At 43.8% G+C, this 25,197-nt stretch overlaps 1 protein-coding gene across 5 annotated transcripts in view; it reads left to right on the top strand.

Moving 5' to 3' along the window:
* Nucleotides 1-25,197, top strand: part of HNRNPM (heterogeneous nuclear ribonucleoprotein M) — a 42,301-nt gene that overhangs the window by 12,397 nt on the left and 4,707 nt on the right. Inside the window, exons 3-14 of one of the 5 annotated variants that reach the window (XM_021676852.2) lie at nucleotides 4,598-4,650; nucleotides 5,567-5,574; nucleotides 5,665-5,758; nucleotides 7,377-7,415; nucleotides 7,533-7,568; nucleotides 8,586-8,739; nucleotides 9,833-9,882; nucleotides 10,748-10,808; nucleotides 13,588-13,689; nucleotides 15,811-15,855; nucleotides 16,313-16,390; nucleotides 24,387-24,440. In XM_021676852.2, the coding sequence (XP_021532527.1) occupies nucleotides 4,598-4,650; nucleotides 5,567-5,574; nucleotides 5,665-5,758; nucleotides 7,377-7,415; nucleotides 7,533-7,568; nucleotides 8,586-8,739; nucleotides 9,833-9,882; nucleotides 10,748-10,808; nucleotides 13,588-13,689; nucleotides 15,811-15,855; nucleotides 16,313-16,390; nucleotides 24,387-24,440 (774 nt within the window). The other 4 variants (XM_021676848.2, XM_064381944.1, XM_064381942.1 and 1 more) reach the window with 4 other exon arrangements.

Genomic DNA, 25,197 nt, shown 5'->3' with positions numbered 1-25,197 from the left:
CTCACAACCCTAAAAGTATTAGTCTCAAAATAATTCCAAACCACGGAGATTTGGGCTGTCATAATCTAAGCACTCTGTCACTGCATTTTAAGATCTGATGAATCTTAGCCTTGTTTCAGGAAATGAGTAGAACAAGAACTAGAGTTAGTTGTTGAAATTTTCTGTCATTGTAGCACTATCTAATTGTAGCTTCTCAGAACTAAAGTAGCTAGCTTTGAGAGGGCAAGAACTCCTGGGGGAGATTGTCTCACATGCCCCCCCCTCACTCTTGATCCTCTTTCCCCATCTTTCATACCAGCTACATATTCTCCAGCTCTAATTTTGGCATTTAGCAGCATCTAGAATCCCCTGTTGATAATCCACATAGGAAGTGAACTGGTCATTCATGCCTTTGAAAGTGACTTAACAGTCCACGTGTGTTCCCAGTTTGTATCCTGACAGGTAAAGGGTTACACATCTTAAAGTTACTGACCATAAGGACTGGGTAGAAAATACAAAGATTTCTGTGAGCAAAAGGCGATCTTAGGCTTCTAAACTTAGTGTTGTGCTACATTTGTTTGAGACCATCAAGTACTATGTGGGTAGAGGAAGCTCCTTGCTGGGCTGTTTCTCCTGGCCTCACCAGGCAGCTGGCAGCACCCAGATGGGGCAGCGCCACCGGAGCAGAACTGAGCTGCACCTGCAGTGAGTAAACAGAGCCTGGGTTGAGGAAGAAAGGAAGGTTGGGGATGTAGTTTACCCCCAGTCAATCCCAAGTTTAGCAGCAGTCAGTTTAACTTGTGTAAGCAAAGATTTCTTTAAGCACTTAATCCTTCTGTTAGTATTTAATGCTCCACTTTAAGTAAATTTCAAATTGCAGCTGACAGAAAACTAAGGCCCAGAGGGCAAGTGTAGTCCAGTAGAAAGCCTCCCATCTTGGTTCCCGGAGATAATTTGCATTGTGACAGAAATGTATTTTATTAGGCAGAAATGTATTTTCAATTTAAATAAAATTCCTGCCCAGTCTACTCATGTTCCTCCATATTTTCCTTGGTTGGAAATGCAGCCTGCATTTCATTTTATTTTATTTTTTTGAGATGGAGTCTCAATCTTTTACCCAGGCTGGAATGAAGTGGCATGATCTTGACTCACTGCAACCTCTGTCTCCAGGGTTCAAGCAATTCTTCTGCCTCAGCTTCCCAAATAGCTGGGATTATAGGTGCCCACCACCACGCCCAGCTAGTTTTTGTATGTTTAGTAGAGATGGAGTTTATCCATGTTAGCCAGGCTGGTCTGGAATTCCTGACCTCAGGTGATCCACCCTCCTTGGCCTCCCAAAGTGCTAGGATTACAGGCGTGAGCCACTACGCCTGGCCATGGCCTGCATATTTGTGAATAGTTAGTTGAGCCCCAGCAGTGCAGCCTGTCTGGTTTACTATGTGGTCTTTGGTGTTAGGGAAGCAATACCATTCTGCTATTGCCATGCAATTAAGGGAGGAGTATGGGCTCAGTCATTTCCTAACTTGTCCATAAGCCAAGTAGTTGTGTAGAATAATTATTTTGCCATGTTTCAAGATGTCTTTATATTAAAGAGTATGCATGTGTTCTGTGCACCCCCCTACCCCAATAGAGTGGCTACCTGAGAATAGACCATTATGAGGTGAAGAATGTTTGACAACATGAAAAATTCTGGGCTTTATCACATATGAATTCTCTTCAGTGAAGCTTCAGCCTCTGTATTCCCTCTATGTTTTTTTTCCCATTTCAGACTTAGGCAGTAAATGGGAACACAAAAACAAATACTCATTTTGATAAATGTTTGTGCAGGGAGAGTGAGATCACAGTAGCTCCAAGAGACCACCTGAGTTATTTTTGGTTTGCTCATCTTATCCTCCTGATGTGTTTTAAGAATAAGGCAATCTTTTTAATAATTCACTTAAATGTTGGTCAAAAATGGTGTCTTAGAGCATTTTAAATAGAAGTAAGATAACATTTAGTGTTAGATTTTTTAATGCCTTAGTTTTTTCATTTCATATTTTTATTTTTAAGCGCAGTAGAATTTGTCTTAGCAGCCTACTCTTGGGATTCCGTGAATTCCATCCATGTTTACACAGGGAGAGGAGCAACCGTATTTTTTATTAATATCTGCGAGTGCCGTTTCTGTAAGACTGCTGCTACTGCCAAGCTGTCACTTCTGCCCCTGAGTCCTGACTGTGTGATCTGCTTTGGATGGTTTGTTCATTAAGCTTTGTGGAATGTGACCAGACTGTGGTTACTTGTCAAATTTTGACCTCACATTCTTGTCAAGAGTTGTGCTGACTTACATGAAACAAATCTTTGCTTTATTGTAGAACCAAAAGGGAGGTGGTCTTTTAAAGGCTTCATCTTCCTATAGGAAACTATGAATTAGCAGCTATTACAGATCCCTTAACACTGAATTGATGGTCTGTCAGGATAGAGGTTGGAATTTTATGAGTTTGTGAGGAGAGTGGTCATTACTGATAATCTCGGGAACAGCATTACTCGTGCTGGACCCTTGGGTGACTGCTAAACAATGATACCATGTAGGGGAAAAAGATGGAGAAGGTTTTAAGCAAATTTTTAGTACAAAGGATTGAAGTCAGGTGTGCCATTATTAGACTAGACTGTTACATGGAAAAAAGTCCTAATTTCTAAACCTCTCTTTTTGTTAAAGTGGTTATGGCCATGGAAAAAAAGTTTGGTTTGGACTTGCTTGGTTTCTAGGTTGCAATTACAGCTTTTTGATCAAGTGTCTTTATGGACACAGACTAGAAACTTCAAATGCAACAGGATTTGAATTTGGACAACATGGTTGCAGCTGTCTTGAATTAGTTATTGTGAGTCTTTTATTTTTTTAAAGGTTATTAGGTGGTAGTCATAGCTGGTAGGAAATAAACTTGGGGCCTTTTCATTCACTGTTTTGACACTGTGGCATTTTCATCAAAGTGGAGACAAGGGTTGGTGGTCCTTGAATGGCTGCTGCTCTTGAAACAAATGGCTTCTAACGTGGTCTCAGGGTTGTTGCATTTTTTGAACTGCTTGACTTTTTAAAGGTTAAATAAAGTCGCTCTGTACAACTGTCCCTTGGCTGCAGTCATTTTTCAGTTTACCCCACAGGAGTACATACTCCAAAAGTTAAATTAAACCGATCTTTCCTATTTTCATTCTTCATTTCTTTGCATTAGTGATTCTTTCTCCTTCCTGTTTTGTGCAGAGTGCCAGTTTGGTTCTGAAACATTTCAGGAGAGGACAAAGAAGGTGAGGCTTTAGATGTAAACACTTGGCTTTCTTGCCTTCAACCAGTGTGCAGAGCCATTAATACGTCCTTCAGATTTTTAAATTTTTTGTAAAATAATTTTATCTTGTTTTTCATTAAAATTTTTCCTTCCTATAGCCTCATAATTTTAATGTCCTTTGAACAAAAGAGTTGGAATAGGCAGGACTTGTCAAGGTCATTAGGTGGGTTATTTTTACCCTTTTTCTGCTAAACCAAACTGATCCAGAGAACAACAAAAGCCCATGATTTGACTTTGGAGAGTCTGGTTAGAGATTGTTTTCTCCAGGTTAACACTTGACATTTGTTTTGTGTGTGCCATCTTCAAGTTCAGCAGCCATTTTGGTGGTTGTCTTGATGGATTCTAACATCTGGTCATGGTGGTCATGAATTGGCAATCCAAACCTTGAGGAAAAGCTGCAGAAACTTTTCAAATGCTTTGGTTTTTTTCCCTTTTGTGTAGATTAGAATCATGTGAGTCTGTTTAACTCTTTAGATATAAAATCTGAGTCCTAAATTTTAATTTATTTGTGTCCTTTAATGGGGAGGTTTAGAAAGCAGCAAGAATGACGCCTGGCCTAATTTCACTGAAGAGAATCCAGATGCTGCTCTGGTTTTGTGATCTTACTATATTCAAACATTCTGCCTCTACAGCTGTAGAGCCTAGTGCTGTGTGCAGGACCAGCTATAGAATTTGTGGAGCCCAACACAAAACCAAAACAAGGGGCCTCTTGTTAAAAGATTAAGAATGTCATGGCAGCGTTAACAGCATTAAACCAAGCTGAGGCGCGGGGCTCTGGACGACTGTTCGGGTTGCTCACCTGTGAAGCTGGCCCTGCGGCCATGTGTGCCTGTGAGCTTATACCTTTGCATACATGCGTCCTTGTATTTATACCATGTGAGCTCAGCACGATGGCATAGTAATTTGTATGCATTTCACCTACTTGCCACCAAAGAGATTGTATGTGTAAAACTGTTTTCCTCCCTTCCCCAGAAAAGTAAATCACGCAGACTTCTTTCCTATAGATTTGGATTGCCTCTAGTCATGAATGAGTTTTCCAGACAGGGAAATTGATATGGAAATCTGTGGAATAGCTTGCTTGTGGTGGGAGGAAAATCAAGGACATATTGTTAACGTGTTTTCACCTACTTTTACTGCACACCTGTAATGCCTAGTTCGGTGGTTTAGAGAATATGGAGTGTTTCTGGGCTTTCTTATAAGGCAGAGGCTCCATACAAGGTTGCTGATGATTGTTCTAAATTCCCATTGTTTTCTTGGCTTTTCTCCCTTGGTTTATGTGTCGTCTGGAAACTGATTTGTAGTTGGTGAGGTAACATACGTGGAGCTCTTAATGGACGCTGAAGGAAAGTCAAGGGTAAGTGTCTGAGAGAATTTCTTCTGTGGATTTACTACATGAAAAATGTAACTGTATGGTGGCGTGGAATCGAATGAAATCAGGAAGGTAGTGAGTGCTCATGTTACAGTAGCTATGTTTGATTTTGCCAAACATTTGAGTGGGGTGGGAGGGGATTTGCAAACGGGAGTCCCGCTTTTCCAAATGGCTGGCCAAAGAGCTTTTTGGTATTCTGTTTGGATGCCCAATTTGGATAACTGGGGACCAATAGCAGCATTGTCTCTTTGTTAACAGAGGAATTGGCTGTGTGTGAATTATGCATGGAATTTTAGCGGTGGTATAATTAATGTAAAACGTGTGTTCTTGTCTAGAAAATGTTACTCTTGGTTGTTTGCTGAATTTGAAAGTTGTGTGAACCAAAGATTCCGAAAAGTTGCCTTTGTGCCAGTAAATTGTAAACCAAATATTAAAAACCTGAATGTTCAAAATTGGCCTAGTTTAAAGAGAACATAAACTATTTTCTGTCGTGCAATAGAATGGCTTAGAATAATCAAAAGGATGAGCTTAACTTATGAAAGGGATGGATTTAGGAGGAATATGGTAAGGACTCGATTGAGTACAGAGGGAAGCAGATCTAAAGTTGGTGTGATTTCTTGGAGACCCTGAATTTAGGTCTGCTTATTACAACGTCAGCAGCTCTAGTGCAATGCTGGTAACGCGTAGGAGAGGGAAATATTAAGGAGCCCAGCTTTTTACAAGGAAGGCGAGGCGAGGCACTTCTGTCAGCTTCCCCTTAAAAGGGTTCATTTTAAAAGACTAACTTTGTGACATTAATCATGTTTGTAGTTTGTGTATAACTGTCACTGGTATTTACTATTGTTTTCTTTTCTTTTTCCCCTTCCTTGCTCTTCTGACTGGTCTCTGGCTTTCTCCGAAGGGATGTGCGTAAGTATCATCTAGTTACTTACTGGTATTTGAACTTTCTGACTTGTAGGACTGGATTCACTCTATTTGTTTTCTTTTGACTTTTTATAGTGTTGTTGAATTCAAGATGGAAGAGAGCATGAAAAAAGCTGCGGAAGTCCTAAACAAGCATAGTCTGAGTGGAAGACCACTGAAAGTCAAAGAAGTAAGCTCTGGCTTAACACTGTGGATCCTGTGTGTAATTGTTGAGTGATCCCTCTTTGGAATTAGGGAAACACTGTCATGGTCCTAGATGGCGTTTTACAAAGCAAGTGCTAACCTGTTGTTTTTAATGAAGAGTGTCAGTCACAGCCTACAGCAGCCACTCCCTGCAAGGACTTTGGGGTGGTGACCGCCTTCTAACATCTGTGATTTGTCTGCGGCATTGTTGTCTCAGGGACTCTCAAACCGTGAGCCTGTGGGTTTGTGCCATTAAGTTTTACTCTGTCCGAACCTTCTTCTTGGCCCATCTTTTTTCTTTTTTTTTTTAAGTGAGTTTTTTCCAGCATGGGTAACATGGGGAAACCCCATCTCTACAAAAGATATAAAAATTAGCAAGGCATGGTGGTACATGCCTGTAGTCCTACCTACTTGGGAGGCTGAGGCAGGAGGATCGTTTGAGCCTGGAATGTCAGGGTTGCAATGAGCTAAGATTGCGCCCTTGCATTCCAGCCTAGGTGACAGAGTGAGACCCTGTCTAAAAAAAAATAATAAAATGAGTTTGTTATTCTTCAAACCTGCTTTCACATTTGATTTGAATCAGATTATCTTCCTCGAGGAAGACGGGTTTTCTGTTGATTAAATCCCTCTTGACCGGGCGCAGTGGCTCACTCCTGTAATCCCAGCACTTTGGGAGGCCAATGCAGGTGGTGGATCACTGTAGCTCACAAGTTTGAGACCAGCCTGACCAACCTAGTAAAATCCCATCTCTACTAATACAAAAAATTAGCTGGGCATGGTGGCCAGTTCCTGTAATCCCAACTACTCAGGAGACTGAGGCAGGAGAATTGCTTGAATCCGGGAGGCAGAGGTTGCAGTGAGCTGAGAACGTGCCATTGCACTCCACCCTGGGCAACAAGACTGAAACTCCATCTCAAAAAAAAAGAAAACCCTCTTGACTTCTTTTCACCTCTTCTTGGGGAGGAAGATGAGTAGATTCAGAGCGAAGCGTGGTAGGGTCTAAGATCTCTCATGTGTTCATGATGTCTTTTTTAGTGCTGATGGTGGTAAATGACAGGACAGAGAGTTCGAGAAGAGAGTCAATACCAGAGCTTCACAGACCTGTCCAGATGTTATATTGTCCAGACCTTATATACATGACTTCAAACACCTGAAGGACTTGAAGGATGGGGGGGTACTTGTGTGATCTAAAACTGTTTTTTTGGAAAAGTCATTGATGGGGTTTGCAGAAATTACAAAACCCCCTTTGATGAATTAGTAAGATTCAGCTATACCAAGCCCATAAAGCTCTAATTTCAGTCTGGCAATTCTACATTATATCATCTAATCATGTTTCCCTCCCTACCCCTGTTTTCTTTTTTACTTAATTTAGTTGAGAGCTGTGTTTTTAGTGCCACATTTCATGTCTTTTCTTCTTTCCTGTTCTTTAGCTGGTCTCTTCTAGGCTGGTAGTTGAATTCATTGGACTTTCTTGTTAATACATTTGAGAGATGCTTTTCAAACAACCTTTCAGTTTCTAAGTCTTGAGAATATCATTTACTGTGCAAGTGTGGTTTTGTTGTTTCTGGGTCAGTTAAATGTAACACGTTTTGTGCTTGTTTTAGGATCCTGATGGTGAACATGCCAGGAGAGCAATGCAAAAGGTGATGGCTACGACTGGTGGGATGGGTATGGGACCAGGTGGCCCAGGAATGATTACTATCCCACCCAGTATCCTAAATAATCCCAACATCCCAAATGAGATTATCCATGCATTGCAGGCTGGAAGACTTGGAAGCACAGTATTTGTAGCAAACGTAAGTAAACAGAGCCATCGTCTAAAGTGGAAAATCAGGACTTTATGAAATGACCTTGTCAATCTGTTATAAAAGTAATTCTGACATTTGAGAAGAAAAATGTAAATAAGGGTTGTGTTCTTCATTTCTTTAAAAATCAGCCTTAGAGGTGGGTTTTGTCTGCGTTCCTAAGTCACAAGCTTGACCATGGTCTCATTGGAGCTGTGATTCTTGAGTTTTGCAGGTGTTTCCATAAGCAGTAACTTGAGTCTGCATTCTCTGTTGGTTTATTTTGTGCGATTTGGGTGCAGAGTAAGAGTGTATGAGCAGAGACAGTGCACTGACACCTTCCTCTTATGTCCGGAGTGAATGATGATACCTCTGCCATCTGCAAGGGGAAATATTTTTAGAAGAAAGTAGGTTGGGTAGGGTAGGGTATGGTAAAGCTTATCAGGGAAACAATTTTTTTAAATGTTTAGAAAATGGGCCTGGCGCGGTGGCTCACACCTGTAATCCCAGCACTTTGGGAGGCTTAAGATGTGCAGATCTTAAGGTCAGGAGTTCAAGACCAGCCTGATAAACATCGTGAAACCCCATCTCTACTAAAAATACAAAAATTAGGCGTGGTGACGGGCTCCTGTAATCCCAACTACTAAGAAGGGTGAGGCAGGAGAACCACTTGAACCTGGGAGGCGAAGGTTGCAGTGAGCTGAGATCACGCCACTGTACAGCCTGGGTGGCAGAGCATGACTCCCTCTCAAAAAAAAAGTTCAGAAAATGAGTATTAGTTTAAAAGTATGAGGTAACTTAAGCTTCTGAGAAAAGAGACAGTATATTTACTATAAGTACAGTTTGTTTATAGTGAATGTCAGGCTTTATAATCCTATTTTTAAAATTCCATTGCAGTTGCTTAGTTTGTGTGACATTATTTTCTAATACTTTTTTTTCCAACCACAGCATGTCTCATTCACGTAGTTAAAATGTTGTGTTTCTTAAGATACTTACATTGGGGTTTTTACCCCGTTCTCTCTTGATTAGCTGGATTATAAAGTTGGCTGGAAGAAACTAAAGGAAGTATTTAGTATGGCTGGCGTGGTGGTCCGAGCAGACATTCTTGAGGATAAAGATGGAAAAAGTCGTGGAATAGGCACTGTTACTTTTGAACAGTCTATTGAAGCCGTGCAAGCTATATGTATCCTTTTGCAGGAATTCAGCTTGTGAACAATTTGACCTAAATTGCTGTTTTAGTAATGTAGGTTTGTGTGAGGAAGATGTGACTGTGTGTATTAATGCTTTTTATGTGACTAGAGGGAATGCATTACTGTGGAATTAAAAGGTTCTCTGGGCTGGACTGGGCACAGTGGCTTACACCTGTAATCCCAGCACTTTAGGAGGCCGAGATGGGTGGATCGCTTGAGGTCAGGAGTTCAAAATCAATCTGGCCAACATGGTGAAACCTCGCCTCTACTAAAAATACAAAAATGAGCCAGACATGGTGGTGGGCGCCTGTAATTCCAGTTACTCTGAAGGCTGAGGCACGAGATTGCTTGCACCTGGGAGGCTGAGGTTGCAGTGAGCTGAGATCATGCCACTACATTCCAGCCTGGGTGACAGAGCGAGACTCAGTCTAAAAAAAAAAAAAGTTCTCTGGGGGTGAAGTTGATTCAGTTCAGTGTGGATAGTTTTCAGAAAAGTCTAGGTTTGAAGGAGGGAGCCCCCAAAGAATGCACCACTAGAGAGAAACTGGGCTGTTGTTTCCTATATAATAGATCCTTACAGGACCTCACTCTGTCCAGTGAGTAAACATCATTTTGGAGGAGGCCACTTGTCCTTGAGCCTAGGCTTACCCGACAGTTTTTAATCCCAGGGAGAGTACCCAACATGAGCACATTCATGCAACTCAGGCAAGACTGCCACTGCATGTCTTACCCAGAAAACACGGTCCTTCAGTTTAGATGGTGGTAGACACCTGGCCCATTGGCCACATTCAGAGAACCTTGATGCCACTGCTTAAGAGGATGGTTTGGTGAAAAGTTTAAGGTTATGAATGAAGCTTCACACCTAAGGAATAAGCGGAAGTTGTCTTGTCCTCCCACCCCCCGCAGCTTTATTTATTGTTCCTTTTATGTTTATTGTTGAAAGCACAATGAAGAATTGAAATTACTCATAAATTCATCACTTAGAGGGACTGGTAGCAGTTAGGGAGTATTTTCTTTCTTTTTTCTTTGTATTTCTTTTGTGCACATTTTTAGAATTGCAAGAAATAACCTTAATTGTAATACCAGCTATGTTCAATGGCCAGCTGCTATTTGATAGACCAATGCATGTCAAGATGGTAAGTCAGTAGGATCTTTCTCTGTGATATACTCAAGTCTAGCAAAAACATGGAATTAGTAAGAGTGTACACATACCACTGTAAAATATTTATGGATTAGTCTGAATAGGGTGCAGTATGTTGAACAAATTTGTGAGAGAAATAACATTTTGCTCACTCAGCTCTTGACTGCATTAGATATTTTTCCCTTTGCACAGTTGACTGTTCATGGCTTGCTCAGGAAGTCACCTGGGTATCCTGGTTGAGCAAGTGATCCGTTTCAAAGGATGGCTATTATATGGGGTTCCAGTTTTCAAAGTATTACAATGTAATGTTTGTTTAGCATCAAATCTGTTGTGAACATAATTAAGCATTGATTCAGACAGCTGTTAAAGGTCAGTCGGAGTATTTCAGTCTTAATAAACATTTGTTCTGCTGTGGCTATGCCAAAGATGATAGTTACTACAGGCCTGACTGGAACATGCTGAGGGCAATCTAGTTGGGACTCAAGTTCATGAAAATGTTAAAAGAAACTATACAGCAATTTTTCATTACTCTAAATAGAATAGTTAGGTTTTTTGAATAGATAATAGATTCACATGATTCAAAAGTCAAAAAGCATGAAAAGATAGTGAGAGTCCTACTTGGACTTCTTGCTCAGGTTCCCATCATCCCCCAAAATAATATCCATGTGTCTTTGATCCTTCCCCTTGACATAAAATAGCAAGCACATTCTATATGCCTTTCCATCCTTGCATATGATTCCATGGTAGGGATAGTGTGTTCAACCGGTCCTCTGTTGATGGGGGGGGTCATTTCAGTCTTTTGCTATTGCAAACACTGCTGCACTGGATACTAAGATTTATTCATTTTCATTCTCTTTCAGGATGAGAGGGCCTTACCAAAGGGAGATTTCTTCCCTCCTGAACGTCCACAACAACTTCCCCGTAAGTGTTTCAGTGATTATGGCTGAGAGTTTGAATTTGAGTTATGCTAATAAAAAGAAAATGACCATAGAGTTTCACTTGAACCTCTGCCAGGTTAGCCCTCAGTTCTTTTGGCCAGTTCTTTACTATAGATTTTTCAGGGTGAGAAATGAGCAGAGATTCAGAACTTGAGGATATTGTTTGGATTACCTTGTGGTGAGCCCCAGGATGTAGAGGATGTAGTTAGGCATTTTGAAAGTGTCCTGGGGAAGGAAGAATCAGAACCTGTGAAGGGAGTGAAAACCAGACTGCCCTCGAATTCAGAAGACATTGATTAGTCTCATGTGGGCCAGCAGTACACACTAGATATCCATACAGAAATTCATCCATAGATGTTTGCAGCTGGATGAAATACACGTCGCAGTGTAGATGAACCTTGATTTCATCTATAGGAAATGCTCAGTATATAAAAATTCATAAAGGCAGAAAGTAGTGGTGACCTGTGGCTGGGAAGGGGTAAGTGGGGAAGTGATTGCTAATAAGGTTGGATTTCTCTTTTGAGTGATGAAAGTGTTCTGGAATTAAATGATAGTGATGGTTGCATATCTCTGAATATACTAAAAACTACTGAATACTTTGGGTGAGTTTTATGGTATGTGAAGTGTCTTGAACAAATAACTTCTCTGCAGAAGGGGAAGGGATCGGCTATGTTTGACTCTAGGTGAAAATCTGTCTTGGGACAGGGAAGGCTAGTTGATTGGCCACCACATAGGAGGAAGTGGCACATATTAGTGGAAAGTCCTAGATAAGCCTGAGGCGGGAAGCCAGAACCTGAGTGCAGACAGCGGTGGGAGGGTTCAGGGAATCACTGGCACAGGTAGGGCCAGCCTGGAGAAGGAAGATGGGTGAGGGTGAGAGGCCTCTGTGTGCTGTGCTGGGGGCCCTCCACCAGGCGGGTTGAGGGGGCCTGGTCTGGAGCAGCTGCTCAAGTTGACCCCACTCACTTGCTGAGTTGGATGGGAGCCCAGGCCAGAGCACCTTTGCAGTGTAGCATTAAGACAGCATGACAGATGTATCTTGAGAACAAATCTGCGGCTTCATGAGATGGCTCATCTGTTGAAAGGCATCATTACTTAGAGAAGGATTGCATGTCCTGGACATAATGTACTCATTTCCCAAATACATACTCAGGTGGTTCACCTGAGCAGTGGTCTCCCTGGACCATGGCGATGGCTCTTGATAGGTCTTGTGCTGGGGCAGGAGGAGGAGCACACACCCTAGGGAGCCCGTTATCCATGGCTCTTGGTCTCCCAGCACATTTCAGAGGGTTGACTTCAAAGCCTTCAGTGCTTTGGGGAGTAAGTAACCTTGGTGATCTCTTGCTGCTGTTGCTATGCAATTAAAGATGGAACGTTAATCAGATTAAATGCCTGGCAACTGGCAACAGGTTTTATTTGCTTTTTTTGTGTGTGGCCTTTCAACTGACTGATGGTTTTATTTACTTTTTAAATGAGTTTTGTTTTGTTTGAAATGGAGTTTCACTCTTGTTACCTGGGCTGGAGTGCAATGGTACGATCTTGGCTCACCGCAACCTCCATCTCCCGGGTTCAAGCAATTCTCCTGTCTCAAGCCTCCTGAGTAGCTGGGGATTATAAGCATCGCCACCATGCCAGGCTAATTTTGTATTTTTAGTAGAGACGGGATTTCTCCATGTTGGTCAGGCTGCTCTTGAACTCCCAACCTCAGGTGATCACCTGCCTCAGCCTCCTGAAGTGCTGGGATTACAGGCGACTGCGCCTGGCCTGTTTCCTTTTTTTTTTTTTAATTTGAGATAGAGTCTCACTCTATGACCCAGGCTGCAGTTCAGTGGTGCAATCTTGGTTCACTGCAACCTCCGTCTCTGGGTTCTACTGATTCTCTTGTCAGCCTCCTGAGTAGCTGAGATTACAGGTGTGTGCCATCATGCCAGGCTAATTTTTGTAATTCTAGTAGAGACGGGATTTTGCCATGTTGGCCAGTCTGGTGTTGAACTCCTGGCCTCAGGTGATCCATCCCTTGGCCTCCCAAAGTGCTGGGATTACGGGTGTCAGCCACCACATCTGGCCTTCATTCATTTTTAAAACTTTACCTGTTTATGGTTTAAGCCTTAGGTGGTGGTTACCCCAAATATTGCAAGTGTTAGCTCTTTTGGTTGTTTCCAGAGACCAGCCTGTATTTCTATGTTCCTATTTGTGTTTGTGGGGCATGGAGCTGAGTGTGGACTGGGTCCCCATTTGTGGGTTAGGAGGCTTGGGGGCAGGAAGATAGGTTCCTTGAATACTTTAAGGTCATTGTTACTAAAGCCACCCAGATTCAGAGAGTAGTGTATACCCAGGATGTTGATTGGATGGTTTGTAAACTGCTTTTTCATGAGACCTTTTTTGGGCTACTAGGGATTGGGCACACTTGTGCTGCTTGCTATCTGATGTCTTGAGTCACTGTTTTTGATCAGACAGTTTTCAGTCCGTGGGTTAGTGAAACAAATAGGAGCTCAAGAATCTTAGTATGGGGGTTGTTGACTTTCAAGTGCATTGGTTTTCAGCTGTCTTTGTTGTATACACACACGTCCCAAACGCCAGAACAAGGTTTTGTTTCCAAGTGTGCTGATGTTAAATATTACATTAGGTCCTGGGGTTGTTGGTGGGTGAGGGCAGTAGGCTGGAGTGGATAGCTGCAACTCAATAAACAAAGACTCCTTTCCTTTGAGGGTCAAGGTTTACTAAGTAGGGGAAAACTAAGCCACTTTCTCTTTTCCTTCCAGATGGCCTTGGTGGTATTGGCATGGGGTTAGGACCAGGAGGGCAACCCATTGATGCCAATCACCTGAATAAAGGCATTGGAATGGGAAACATAGGCCCCGCAGGTAAGAATGACAGTGCACCTTGCTTGGGGGTTTGGGGAAGTCAAAATTATTAAAGTTAATTATTGGGGCAGTTGGACTTTGAGTAGTTTAAATGAAATACAGATTTAACTGGGCCAAAAATCCCTCCTCATTCATCTGTGCTTCATTTTGAATAAAGGCAATATTTTGTATTTTTATTGAGTTGAATCCTTTTTTAAAAAGTCATTATGCTTTTTCATTGTAACCTCACAACCTTATGAGCTGAGATAGTCATGCCATTTGATAAGAGGAGGCAAGCCAGAGAGTTGCTCTTGCTCAAGGTCACACTGTCAGTTAGTGACAGGCTGCAGGTCTCCTGAGCATGGGACCGTGACACTGCTGTAGTCCCCTAAAAAGTTTTTCTTACCCGGACCCCCTTGGGCCCTCCTGGTGTGGGCACAGCTGCTGCTAGAGAGCTAGGGGCATTGATAGATGAAAGAAAGGCGGAGAGGGCCTTACTGCATGACAACATGGCCGACACAGGAAACATGGCGGACAGTGTTGTCTTTAAGAAGACAAAAGATGGGACTCTGGGAGGCTGAGGTGGGTGGATCACCTGAGGTCAGGAGTTTGAGACCAGCCTGGCCAACATGGTGAAAACCCGTCTCTACTAAAAATAAAAAAGTTAGCTGGGCATGGTGGTGTGGGCCCGTAAACCCCAGCTACTCAGGAGTTGGAGGCAGGAGGAGCACTTGAACCCGGGAGGCAGAGGCTGCAGTGAGCTGAGATTGCACCACTACTCCAGCCTGGGCAACAAGAGCAAGACTCTGTCTAAAAATAATAATAATAATAAAAGGACAAGGAGTAGCTACTGCTTGAAAGCTTTGACATGTAGAATAAACTTAGGCTTTGCTGTTGAGCATTTTCATTTCTGTGTTATGATGTATTTTTATTAAGGAATGTTTCATTTTTATGGCCTTAAACTTTGGTCTTTCTTGGATTCATTTGAAATTGCAGTGTGGATTGCATATCCCTATTCTCTTTTCCAGAGCCACCCCTGGTGCTGACTTCAAAGTCCTGGGCCACAATTGAGAATGGCCCTACCAATCCACCCCTCCTCACACACATGCCCCCCCCAACATGTCCCCATGTCTGACACCTAAACAGAAAGATTGGGGGTTGGGGAGGAAGTCTTGGTTTTTTAGGAACTGGTTTTTATTTTGAAGATTTTACCTTTAACAGGGACTTTTTATCTACTTCTGTTCCCTAAAATATTTTTCTAAAAAGTTAATGTTCCATAAAATGTGTTTTATAATTCTATTTCATGTTTAGGCGTGTTGTGGTGGCTCATGCCTGTAATCCTAGCACTTTTGGATGCCAAGAGTTTGAGACTAGTCTAGGAAATATAGTGAGACCCTGTCTCTGCAGAATATTTTTAAAAAATTAGCCAGGTGTGGTGGTGTACACCTACAGTCCTAGCTACCTGGGAGACTGAGGCAAGAGGATGACTTGAGCCTGGGAGGTGGAGGCTGCAGTGAGTAGTGACCATGCCACTGTGTTCCAGCCTAGGTGGCAGAAGGAGACCCTGTCTCAAAAAAAAAAAAAAAAAAAATCTGAGGGAGCTACATAGTTCAATGACCCAGTTGGACAGTGTTTTTTTGTTGTTGTTTTTTGTTTTGTTTTGTTTTGTTTTGAGACGAAGTCTCCCACTGTTGCCAGGGCTGGATTGCAGTGGCGTGATCTCGGCTCACTGCAACCTCCGCCTTCTGGGTTCACGCGATAGTCCTGCCTCAGCCTCCCGAATAACTGGGATATCAGGCACACACCATCATACTGGCTAATGTTTTGTATTTTTAGTAGAGATGGGGTTTCACTGTGTTGGCCAGACTAGACTGGTCTTGAACTCCTCGTGATCCACCCGCCTCGACCTCCAAAGTGCTGGGATTACAGGCGTGAGCCACCACACCCAGACAATCCATCAGAATTTTAAGCCATATATTTTACAATTGAAATGATAGGGCCTCTTTTTCTTGATAACAATATTCTTGTCATCAGAGATTTTCTTTTGGGTTCATTTGCTGGTTTGGAATTACGCTTTTTAAATTCAAACGTTATTTACTGCTTTGACATAATTTTAGTTTGCATTGACTTTTTCTTTTTAAGGAATGGGAATGGAAGGCATAGGATTTGGAATAAATAAAATGGGAGGTAAGAAATTTAAAATGAAGTACAAACATAATCACTTTTAGGCATAGTTTTCTCTCTTTCCTCTTTTTCTTTCTTGTTTAAGCCCTGCATGAAATTGCCTTTGGTTTCAGTTTGAGTCTAGAAATGACTTCCTCCTGCCTGTCCATCCTCCCAGCAGGTGTCTTGGCTTTTGGTTCTGGCTGTCTCACTAACTAGCTCTGTGACCTTGGGCAAACCACTCCATCTCTGTGCCTCTTTTGCTTGTCTATTCATTGAGGGGGTTGGATCAGACCAGCTTTTTGAAGATTGTGATTTTTAAAGAAGGGCACTAGCATTTTTTTTGTTTTTCAAAAGCCCTTAAACTTGGTAAGTTCTTGGCAGAAGATACCCCAGTAGAAACATGTGACAGAATTTTTCTTTCCCTGCTCACTCTGAGCAGTCTTGTTGGATGATGGTGAAATGTGAACCTCTCTTGCAGGAATGGAGGGGCCCTTTGGTGGTGGTATGGAAAACATGGGTCGATTTGGATCTGGGATGAACATGGGCAGGATAAATGGTAAGAATCGTGTTTTCTTCCTGCTATCACCCACTCTTTGCCTTCTCTTGGTTCTCAGGTGACTTTTAGGCTGCAGACCCACTGAATAAGTGATTTATCACTTCCACTTTCCTTTCTTTCTTTCTTTCTTTTTGTTTTTTTTTTTTAATTTTTTTTTTTTAATAGAGACAGGGTTTCTCCATGTTAGCCAGGCTGGTCTTGAACTCCCAGCCTCAGGTGATCCACCCGCCTCGGCCTCCCAAAGTGCTGGGATTACAGGCATGAGCCACCGCACCCGGCCTATCACTTCTACTTTTCTACCGAATCAAATGTCTTTTGAATTGCCCTAAATATTTTAAAAAACTAGACATAATAGTAGACTTACTGGTCATTAGTCTTTTGAGATGTCCTATGTTCCCAAGCTCTGCAATAATTTTCCAGTACAGCGTTAAAAAGCATGTACACATTCATGGTTATGGGCTCCGAGTATGAGGGATTCTTTAAAGTTTGATCAAGTTTGTCTCTCTCTAGGAGTGCTGGAATAGGTAGTTCTTTATCGTCTGCCTCAGCAGCAAATTGTCCACAGAAGCATTAATAAAAACCACAGCCTCCTTTAATGTAGCAGTTTCATATTGCAAATTCTGGTTTAGTATAATTCAAAACCTCCACTGCCCCTTCCCACCAACTTTTTTTTTTTTTTTTTTTTTGAGACTGGCTTTCACTCTGTTGCCCAGCCTAGAGTACAGTGGTGTGATCTTGGCTCACTGCAACCTCTGTTCAAGCAATTCTCCTGCCTTAGCCTCCTGCATAGCTGGGATTACAGGTGTATGCCATCATGCCTGGCTAATTTTTGTATTTTTAGTAGAGACGAAGTTTCACCATGTTGGCCAGGCTGGCCTTGAACTCCTGACCTCAGGTGATATGCACGCCTCAGCCTCCCAAAGTGCTGGGATTACAGGCATTAGCCACCGCTCCTGGCTCCGCCCCCAGCATTTTAACAGAAATATAACAATATATTTCATTTTGTCCTTGCGAGAGCCACGTGATATGTATGTACTGCTATCCCCATTTCGTTGGAAACTGAGTCATAGGTAGTTGTCTAAGGTCACTTGACTGGTAAATGGTGGTGACTGGATATGAACCCAGGCCGTCTGGCTCCAGATCTGGCTCTTCATCATGTGGGGATCTTGCCTTTTATAAGTGCCTCCAGCACAGCACTTGCCCCAGGGCACCAGCGGTGCTATAGAGTGTGCACGAGAAGTCTGAAATCTTCATTTTTGAAATCCTCTATATGCTGGTTACTCTCTGACCTTCCCCTTCACCACAAGAAAGCAGCTGCTTTTATACACAGAAACTTTCTTGAAATGGGAAGTCATTAGGGATTTGGGTGTAAACCTTTCTTATGAGAAACCTCTGTTACGGGTTTCTCATAACAGAGGATGTGAAAGTGGTACAAGGACAGACATCACTGTCAGGCTTGAAAGGCGGCTATCTCTGATGATCAGGCCCTTCTTCTGGTGCATAGGGAGCAGCGGGGCATGATGTCTGTTGCCCTCTTCATGTGTGCCTTGTTCTAGAGTAAAAGGGTGTAGGAAAGTCGTCATCCTTAGTAATAAAGCAACAAAGGTCTGTATTTCCAGTGTACATTCAAGCTTGTAACTTGTGTGTGCATGGGATTTTAATTTAAAAAAGAAAAGTTTCCGAAATCAGGCTTGCTAAAATGTTACTCAGAGCAGATTAGTCTGGGTGTGTTGGCTTATGCCTGTAATCCCAACACGTTGGGAGGCCAAGGTGAGAGGATTGCTTGCGCTCAGGAGTTCAAGACCAGCCTAGGCAACGTGGCAAACCCCATCTCTTATTTTTTAAAAACAGATTAGTCATTAGGGAATTTGAGTTGTTGCTGTGAGAAGCAGATTGGTGCAGTTATAAGTAGATGGAAGCCAGGATGGGTTGGCCTGGGAGCTGTGCTGAGCCATGTGGCAAAGTCAGTGGTGAACTGGCAGGTGTAATCTAGCATTCAGGATTCACAGCCTGGGGTAGGGGGTGGCAAAGGATTCCAAGTGCCGATTCTCTGTGGAGAACCACAAGTGGAGTGTGTGTTCCTAGACTCAGTGTGTGTTCTCAGATTCACCACTCAGAGTGCTCCTTCCACCCTCTACAGCAGAGTAGAGGGATGACCTCTAGAGCCCTTGAGCACTGCAAGGAACCTGTAAATCACGGTGAAAAAAGAATTGAAGCAGGCATTTGGGTTTAATAAAATGTTCATGACCAGAGTGTAGCCATTATGGTCATGGGTGCTGCCATTAGACTGGTGGTCAGGCAGACTCCCAGAGCCCATCACTCAGCGTGAGTCAAATCTTTAATAGAGTGGCTATAAAAATTTAAATCGGGGTGTGGGGAGTTGGGGAGAGATAGCCTGGGGAGAGATAGCCCTGGGGAGAAATGCCAGATATAGGTGATGGGGAGGAGGGCAGCACATCACACTGCCATGTGTGTACCTATACAACAATCTTGCATGTTCTTCACATGTACCCAAAATGCAAAAAATGCAAAAAAAGGATTATATAAAAGGAAATAACTGAGTGGTAACACTATAAACTGAGATATTCTTCAGGCCTTAATTGTGCCAGGGTTCTCCTTAGCTCTCCTTCCTCGGTGCCTATGTAGGGGGTTACCCACAATAATTGGCTCAGAATAAATCTCTTCAAATATTTAAAAAAAAAAAATTTAAATCAAAAGATTGTGAAATGTTGACTGGGCGTGGTGGCTCATGCCTGCAATCCCAGAACTTTGGGATTAAAGTTTAAAAAAAAAAAAAAGATTGTTAAATGTCAAAAACTGACTAGTGTGAGGCAGTATTTGACAGTGAAAATGCTACCCTTTGCGGGTGTAAATTGGAGTGCAGAGTGCTCCCTGAGTTCTGGGGCCCTGTCAACAACGAGCAAGATGAGTTGTGAGGCCCTTGCCAACACGCATGTGTGTCTGGAGTGTGGTGCTGCATTCTTGCAGGCAGGTGGCAGGATGGAAGGAGAGCAGCAGAGTTCCACAAAGTTGCCGCTGTGGGCCTATGGGGTTCTGTTTCACACACCTGCCCACCCTCCCCACTTCCCCCCAGGCTCCTGGGGTCTGCTCTCCAGCAGATAGCACCATGAGGAGTATGCTGAACCTTGAGGTCACTTGAGTTAATTCAAACTAGGAATATTAAGCCCACCATTGGCAGCCACAGTCCTTGTTAATTCATAATGTGCGGCTGCTGCCACATCTCTAATGGAGTTGCTTATTTCATTTAAAGATAGGGACTCTGGCTGTGTAGAAACATTCTTTGTAGCTGTGTAGTACAAGGCATTCATCACATAGCACCTGTCTTACCTGACATTTCTAAGGACTGAGATTAATAACAACTAGACTCTCTAAGGCCCTCTCAGCATGGGAGGAAGAGATTATTTATGGACCTTGCAGCAAGAAAAGTGTGATTCCCATTTTAGCCTGCATGAGATGGACGCACAAGAAAAGAAGTAGCCAGCAATAGGAATCACGAAAGGCCTTCTCAAACAAGTGACCACTGTGGTGGGCCTTCCCTATAGAAGCTAGGACCCTTGTTTTTTTTTTGTTTGTTTGTTTCTTGTTTTTTTTTTTTTAAAGACAGGGTTTCACCATGTTTGCCAGGCTGGTCTTGAACTCCTGACCTCAGGTGATCTGCCTGCCTTGGCCTCCCAAAGTGCTGAGATTACAGGCGTGAGCCACTACTCCCAGCCTGGACCCTTCTTTTAAAAGACATTGTAAGGCTGGCCGTGGTGGCTCTTGCCTGTTATCCCAACACTTTGGGAGGCTGAAGCAGGAGGATTACTTCAGCCCAGGAGTTCAGCCTGGGCAACATAGTAAGACCTCATCTCTACAAAAAAATAAACAAAATTAGCCAGGCATGGTGCTGCATACCTGTCCTAGCTGCTTGGGAAACTGAGGTGGGAGGATGGCTTGAGCCCAGGAGGTCAAGGCTGCAGTGAAGCATGATCATGCCACTGCATGTGCGTGCCATCATGCCTGGCTAATTTTCTTGTATTTTTAGTGAGATAAGGTTTCACCATGTTGGCCAGGCTGGTCTCGAGTCCTGATCTCAAGCATTCCATCCACCTCTACCTCCTGAAGTACTGGGATTACAGGTGTGAGCCATCGCGCCAGGTCTGTTCATGTTTGTTTTATATTGGCTGTATTCTTAGAATTTATGAAGGCCCTAGAAAGGTGGTCATCAGATTCATCCTTCAGCTCAGAGGGGCAAGATTCTTTGTTTTTCTTTTTTTGAGACGGAGTCTTGCTCTGTTGCTCAGGCTGGAGTGCAATGGCATGGTCTTAGCTCACTGCAAGCTCCACCTCCTGGGTTCAAGTGATTCTCCTGCCTCAGCCTCCTGAGTAGCTGGGATTACAGGCACCTGCCACCATGCCCAGCTAATTTTTTATATTGTTAGTAGAGATGAGGTCTCACCATGTTGGCCAGGCTGATCTCGAACTCCTGACCTCAGGTAATCTGCTCGCCTTGGCCTCTCAAAGTGTTGGGATTATAGGCGTGAGCCACTGCGCCTGGCTGATTCTTCTTTTAAGACAGGGTCTTGCCCTGTCATCCAGGCTGGAGTGCAGTGGGCTTGATCTCAATGTAGTGGGCTGAAGCAGTCCTCCCACCTCAGCCTCTCAGTGGCTAGGAACACAGCCACATGCCACCATGCCCTGCTAATGTTTTGATCTTTTTGTAGAGACATGGTCTCCCTATGTTGCCCAGTCTGGTCTCAAATTTTTGGGCTCAAGTGATGCTCCCACCTTGGCCTCCCAAAGTGCTGAGTATACAGGCAGCAGCTACTATACCTGGCCAACAGTGTATTTTTGTTGTTGTTGTTGTTTTGAGAGACGGAGTTTTGTTCTTTCACTTCAGCTTGAGTGCAGTGGCGTGATCTTCTCGCCTCACTGCAACCTCCGCCTTCTGGTTTCAAGCAATTCTCCTGCCTCAGCCTCCTGAGTAGCTGGGGCTATAGGTGTGTGCCACCATGCCTGGCTAATTTTTATATTTTTAGTAGAGACAGAGTTTCATTATGTTGGCCAGGCTGATCTCAAACTCCTGACTTCGTGTTCCGCCCGCCTCAGCCTCCCAAAGTGCTGGGATTACAAGTGTGAGCCACCGTACCATGCCCTAGTGGTGTATTTTTAAAAAAAAATATTTTAAGGAGGCTGAGGCAGGAGAATTGCCTGAACCCAGGAGGCGGAGGTTGCGGTGAGCCAAGATCGCGCCATTGCACTCCAGCCTGGGTAACAAGAGTGAAACTCCGTCTCAAAAAAAAAAAAAAAACCCATATTTTAAAACACTGTCATTTGGCTGCAAACAGTAATTTGTGGATAGGATAGCTGTGGCAAGAATAGATGGCATGTGACTTTACACTCGTAGGTACTTTTTCTTGCTCAGAACCTTCAGTTCCTTGCCACTATGTGGCACCTCTCGCCTCATTCCACTTCCTGCAGTGGCACATGAGTGGCACACCGAGAGGTGGATGTGGGCTTCTTGCCTGTGAGGTCACTTCATGTGGTCGCAGGAAACTGTCCTGTCCTGACTGGAATAGAAACATCATCTGTAGGGTGCCACCTCTCCTGCTGTAGTTCCACCTTCTTTCTGATTGGTACCATGCAATCTATTTGTCCTGGAATTACCTGCTGCTGCTTCTGATCAGACCTACATTAGTAAAGTGATGTAGTCAGATTTTCAGAGTGGTTGGATTGGTTTTTCCAAGATTGAATTCTTGGTCTCTTTCCTGTGTACTTGCCATGAGAGTTGGTGGTGCTCCTTTCATGGTGGTGCTCCCTTCTGTAGTACCCTTCCTACTCGGTGTCCCTTCCCGTGCCAAGACAGTAGATCTTTGCGCTTCTTTGTGCAAACAGCTGTACTTTCTGCTTCAGAAATTTGGATAGGTCTGTGGTCTTTGACCATCAAGGATGAGGTGCAGCCGAGGCGATACTAAGCGTGACTTGGAACAGCACCAGAGATTTTTGCATCCAAATGGCCTAGTGAGAACTCTGGTGGAGATGTGGGTTCCCAGATGCTGTTCTAGATGCTGTTGCTCAGAACACTGGATCTGCTGTGGGGCTGGGGACTGAATGAGCTTGGCACAGGCAGCAGGTGTGCACAGATAGAGAGGCTGGTGGCGTTGGGTGCAGAGGTTGGAGGTGAGGGTCTGCGTGGGGCAGGGGAGGAGCATGGGCAGAACAGGCTTCAGTTGTGGTCAGCGCAGGGAGGCATGTGAATGCCGACAGGACAATCTGGCAGTTCTCTTCCTATCAGTGGCTTGTTGGTTGAAAGCTTTTGCAGGTATCTTGCAGGTGTGTTAATTGAAAGCTTGATCTAGGTCAGGGCGTGTCCATGGGAGAATATAATCATAAGTTCTTAGCTTGTTTCTGGTTGGGTCAGTGTAGCCCCTTCCTCATCCCTCTTTTCTGCTTATCACTACAGACAGAAACTAAAAACCATAGCTTTGCTGCCAAAAGCCCAAAACAGAACAACAGCAAAGTAAGGTGGGTTGAACAGGCTTGGCCGAGGTGCTATCTTTGGAAAGCCAGCCTCTGCTCAGGTACGCTGGGCAGGATTGCAGGCGTCCTGGGAGTGAGCTGTACCTGCTGGTAGGCTGAAGTCTGGTCTGTGTCTCTTGGTGAACTTTCTCACCTCTTCCTGGGGCAATTGGGATATAAGAAGCAGCTGTGTGGGGGGCAGGTGTTTTCTTGTTGTTGTTGTTGTTTTTTTTTTTTTTTTTTGGTGGTGGTTTTTTTTTTTTTTTTTTTTTTTTTTTTTTTTTTTGAGACGGAGTCTCACTCTGTCGCCCAGGCTGGAGTGCAGTGGCACAGTCTCCGCTCATTGCAGCCTCCATCTTGCCGGTTCAAGCCATATTTCTCACTTCAGCCTCACGAGTAGCTGGGATTACAGGCACCCACCATCAAGCCCAGCTAATTTGTGTATTATTAGTAGAGACTGGATTTTACCATATTGGCCAAGTTGGTCTTGAACTCCTGACCTCAGGTGATCCAACCACCTCAGTCTCCCGGAGTGCTGGGATTACAAGCGTGAACCACATGTGCGCGGCCGTGGGACAGGTGTTAATGCCTGTGTGGCTTTAGTCATAAAGTGAAATGTGCCTCGTGGCCAGTGTCCAAGGTGCTGAGCATATACTTTGAGACCAGAGCAGGTGGGTATAGGTGTCTTCTACATAGCAAAAGACTGACCAGAACCTTGGAAAGGTAACACTATGATAGCATCAGACAAACCTTAAGGATGTGTGGGTGAGCCATGGGCAAGTGAACAGCAGCATTGTGTTTGGGTCACTTGGCAGGGGGTGCATTTATGTATTTTTCTGAAACCTTATCTATTGCTTAGTCACAGCACACCGAGCTCATTTCAGGCAGGACTGGAATGCTCGAGGATTTCCGTGCAGAGCTCATTTGTTAGGTAATGGGGGCTTTCAGCGTTGAGGCTGTCCATGGAGCTGCAGCTTTAAATTGCTCTGTCATAACAAGAGATGCCTCTGGGTGGACAAATGTGGGCTTCAGGTGGGTGATGCTGGGCAGTCTTCTGAACAACAAGTTGGCTGGGGTGAGGGTGGGGGCTTAGTTTCCAGCTCAGGTGAGGCAAGGAAGCCTCAGTCCTGAGAACCTGGACCAGAATTAGAAAACTGCCGCTGAGTAAGACCCGACGGCCCCCTTCTTGCTCTGGCTCTCAGCTCATGGATGCACACGGCTCCTGTCTGTGCCGGGCGCATTCTCAGGTGACCCCCCATGCTGGGCCTCGGACTCTGGAGCTACCTGGGGTCTTGGCATCGTGACCAGCAGCAAGGACTTTCCTAGTTCTCTGTACAATGATCTTGTCTGTGTGTGTATGTTTCTCAACCCCTTTCCCTTTTTCTTTTCATTTTTATTAGTAGTATTTCTGTAATGAGCACATTGCTGTTGCCATAGAGAAATTTGGCTAATTTTTTTTTCTTCCTGATTTCCTTAGAAATCCTAAGTAATGCACTGAAGAGAGGAGAGATCATTGCAAAGCAGGGAGGAGGTAGGAACCACTTAGTTTGATGTTTTGTTTTTTTTAGAATAGGCTGTTATCGCTGGGGACCATAGAGCTTAGTGGTGAGAAGCACGGGCTCTGACACAGACTCCGTGGGGTGGGACCAGCTCTGCTGCTTTTTAGCTGTGTGACATTTGGCAAGTCACTGAACCTGTTTCTCATAGCACTAATTTGTAAAATGGGAGTGTAATAGTACCTGCTTCAGGGACGCTATGGAGAGGGAATATGTGTGAAAGAGTAAGCACAGGCTGACCATCCTTATTGTCAGAGTACCTCGAATTTGGGGATTTTGTTTTCCACACTGTAAATTCCTAAAAGTAAATATGTTTTCCTTCTACTTGGTAAGTAGAAGAAATGTAATAAATGCTTACTAAAATAAATACATGTACTCAGTAGGAAAATAGGAAGAAAGTATCTGAAGCCTCGCACCCAGTGATGAGTGCTGGAAACATTCTGTTCTGCACCTTTCATGAATACATAGTTTTATGGATGCTTAGAACAAAATATACTTTGTGGGGTTTTTTTGGAGACAGTCTCGCTCTGTCTCCCAGGCTGGAGTGTCATGGCGCAATCTCGGCTCACTGCAGCCTGGACTTCCCAGGCCTAAGCAATTTTCCCACATTAGCCTCCCAGGCAACTCTGGGGCCACGGGTGCATATCACCTGGCCTGGCTAATTTTTTGTATTTTGTGTAGAGATGGAATTTTGCCATATTGCCCAGGAACTTGAACTCCTGGCCTAAAGTG

Source organism: Aotus nancymaae, unplaced genomic scaffold (assembly GCF_030222135.1).
Source record: "Aotus nancymaae isolate 86718 unplaced genomic scaffold, 86718_ANA_hifiasm-v0.15.2.pri h1tg000028l, whole genome shotgun sequence".
Classification (NCBI taxonomy): Eukaryota; Metazoa; Chordata; class Mammalia; order Primates; family Aotidae; genus Aotus; species Aotus nancymaae.
Note: the sequence above shows the minus strand (reverse complement) of the source record. Positions and strands in the feature narration are given on the sequence as shown.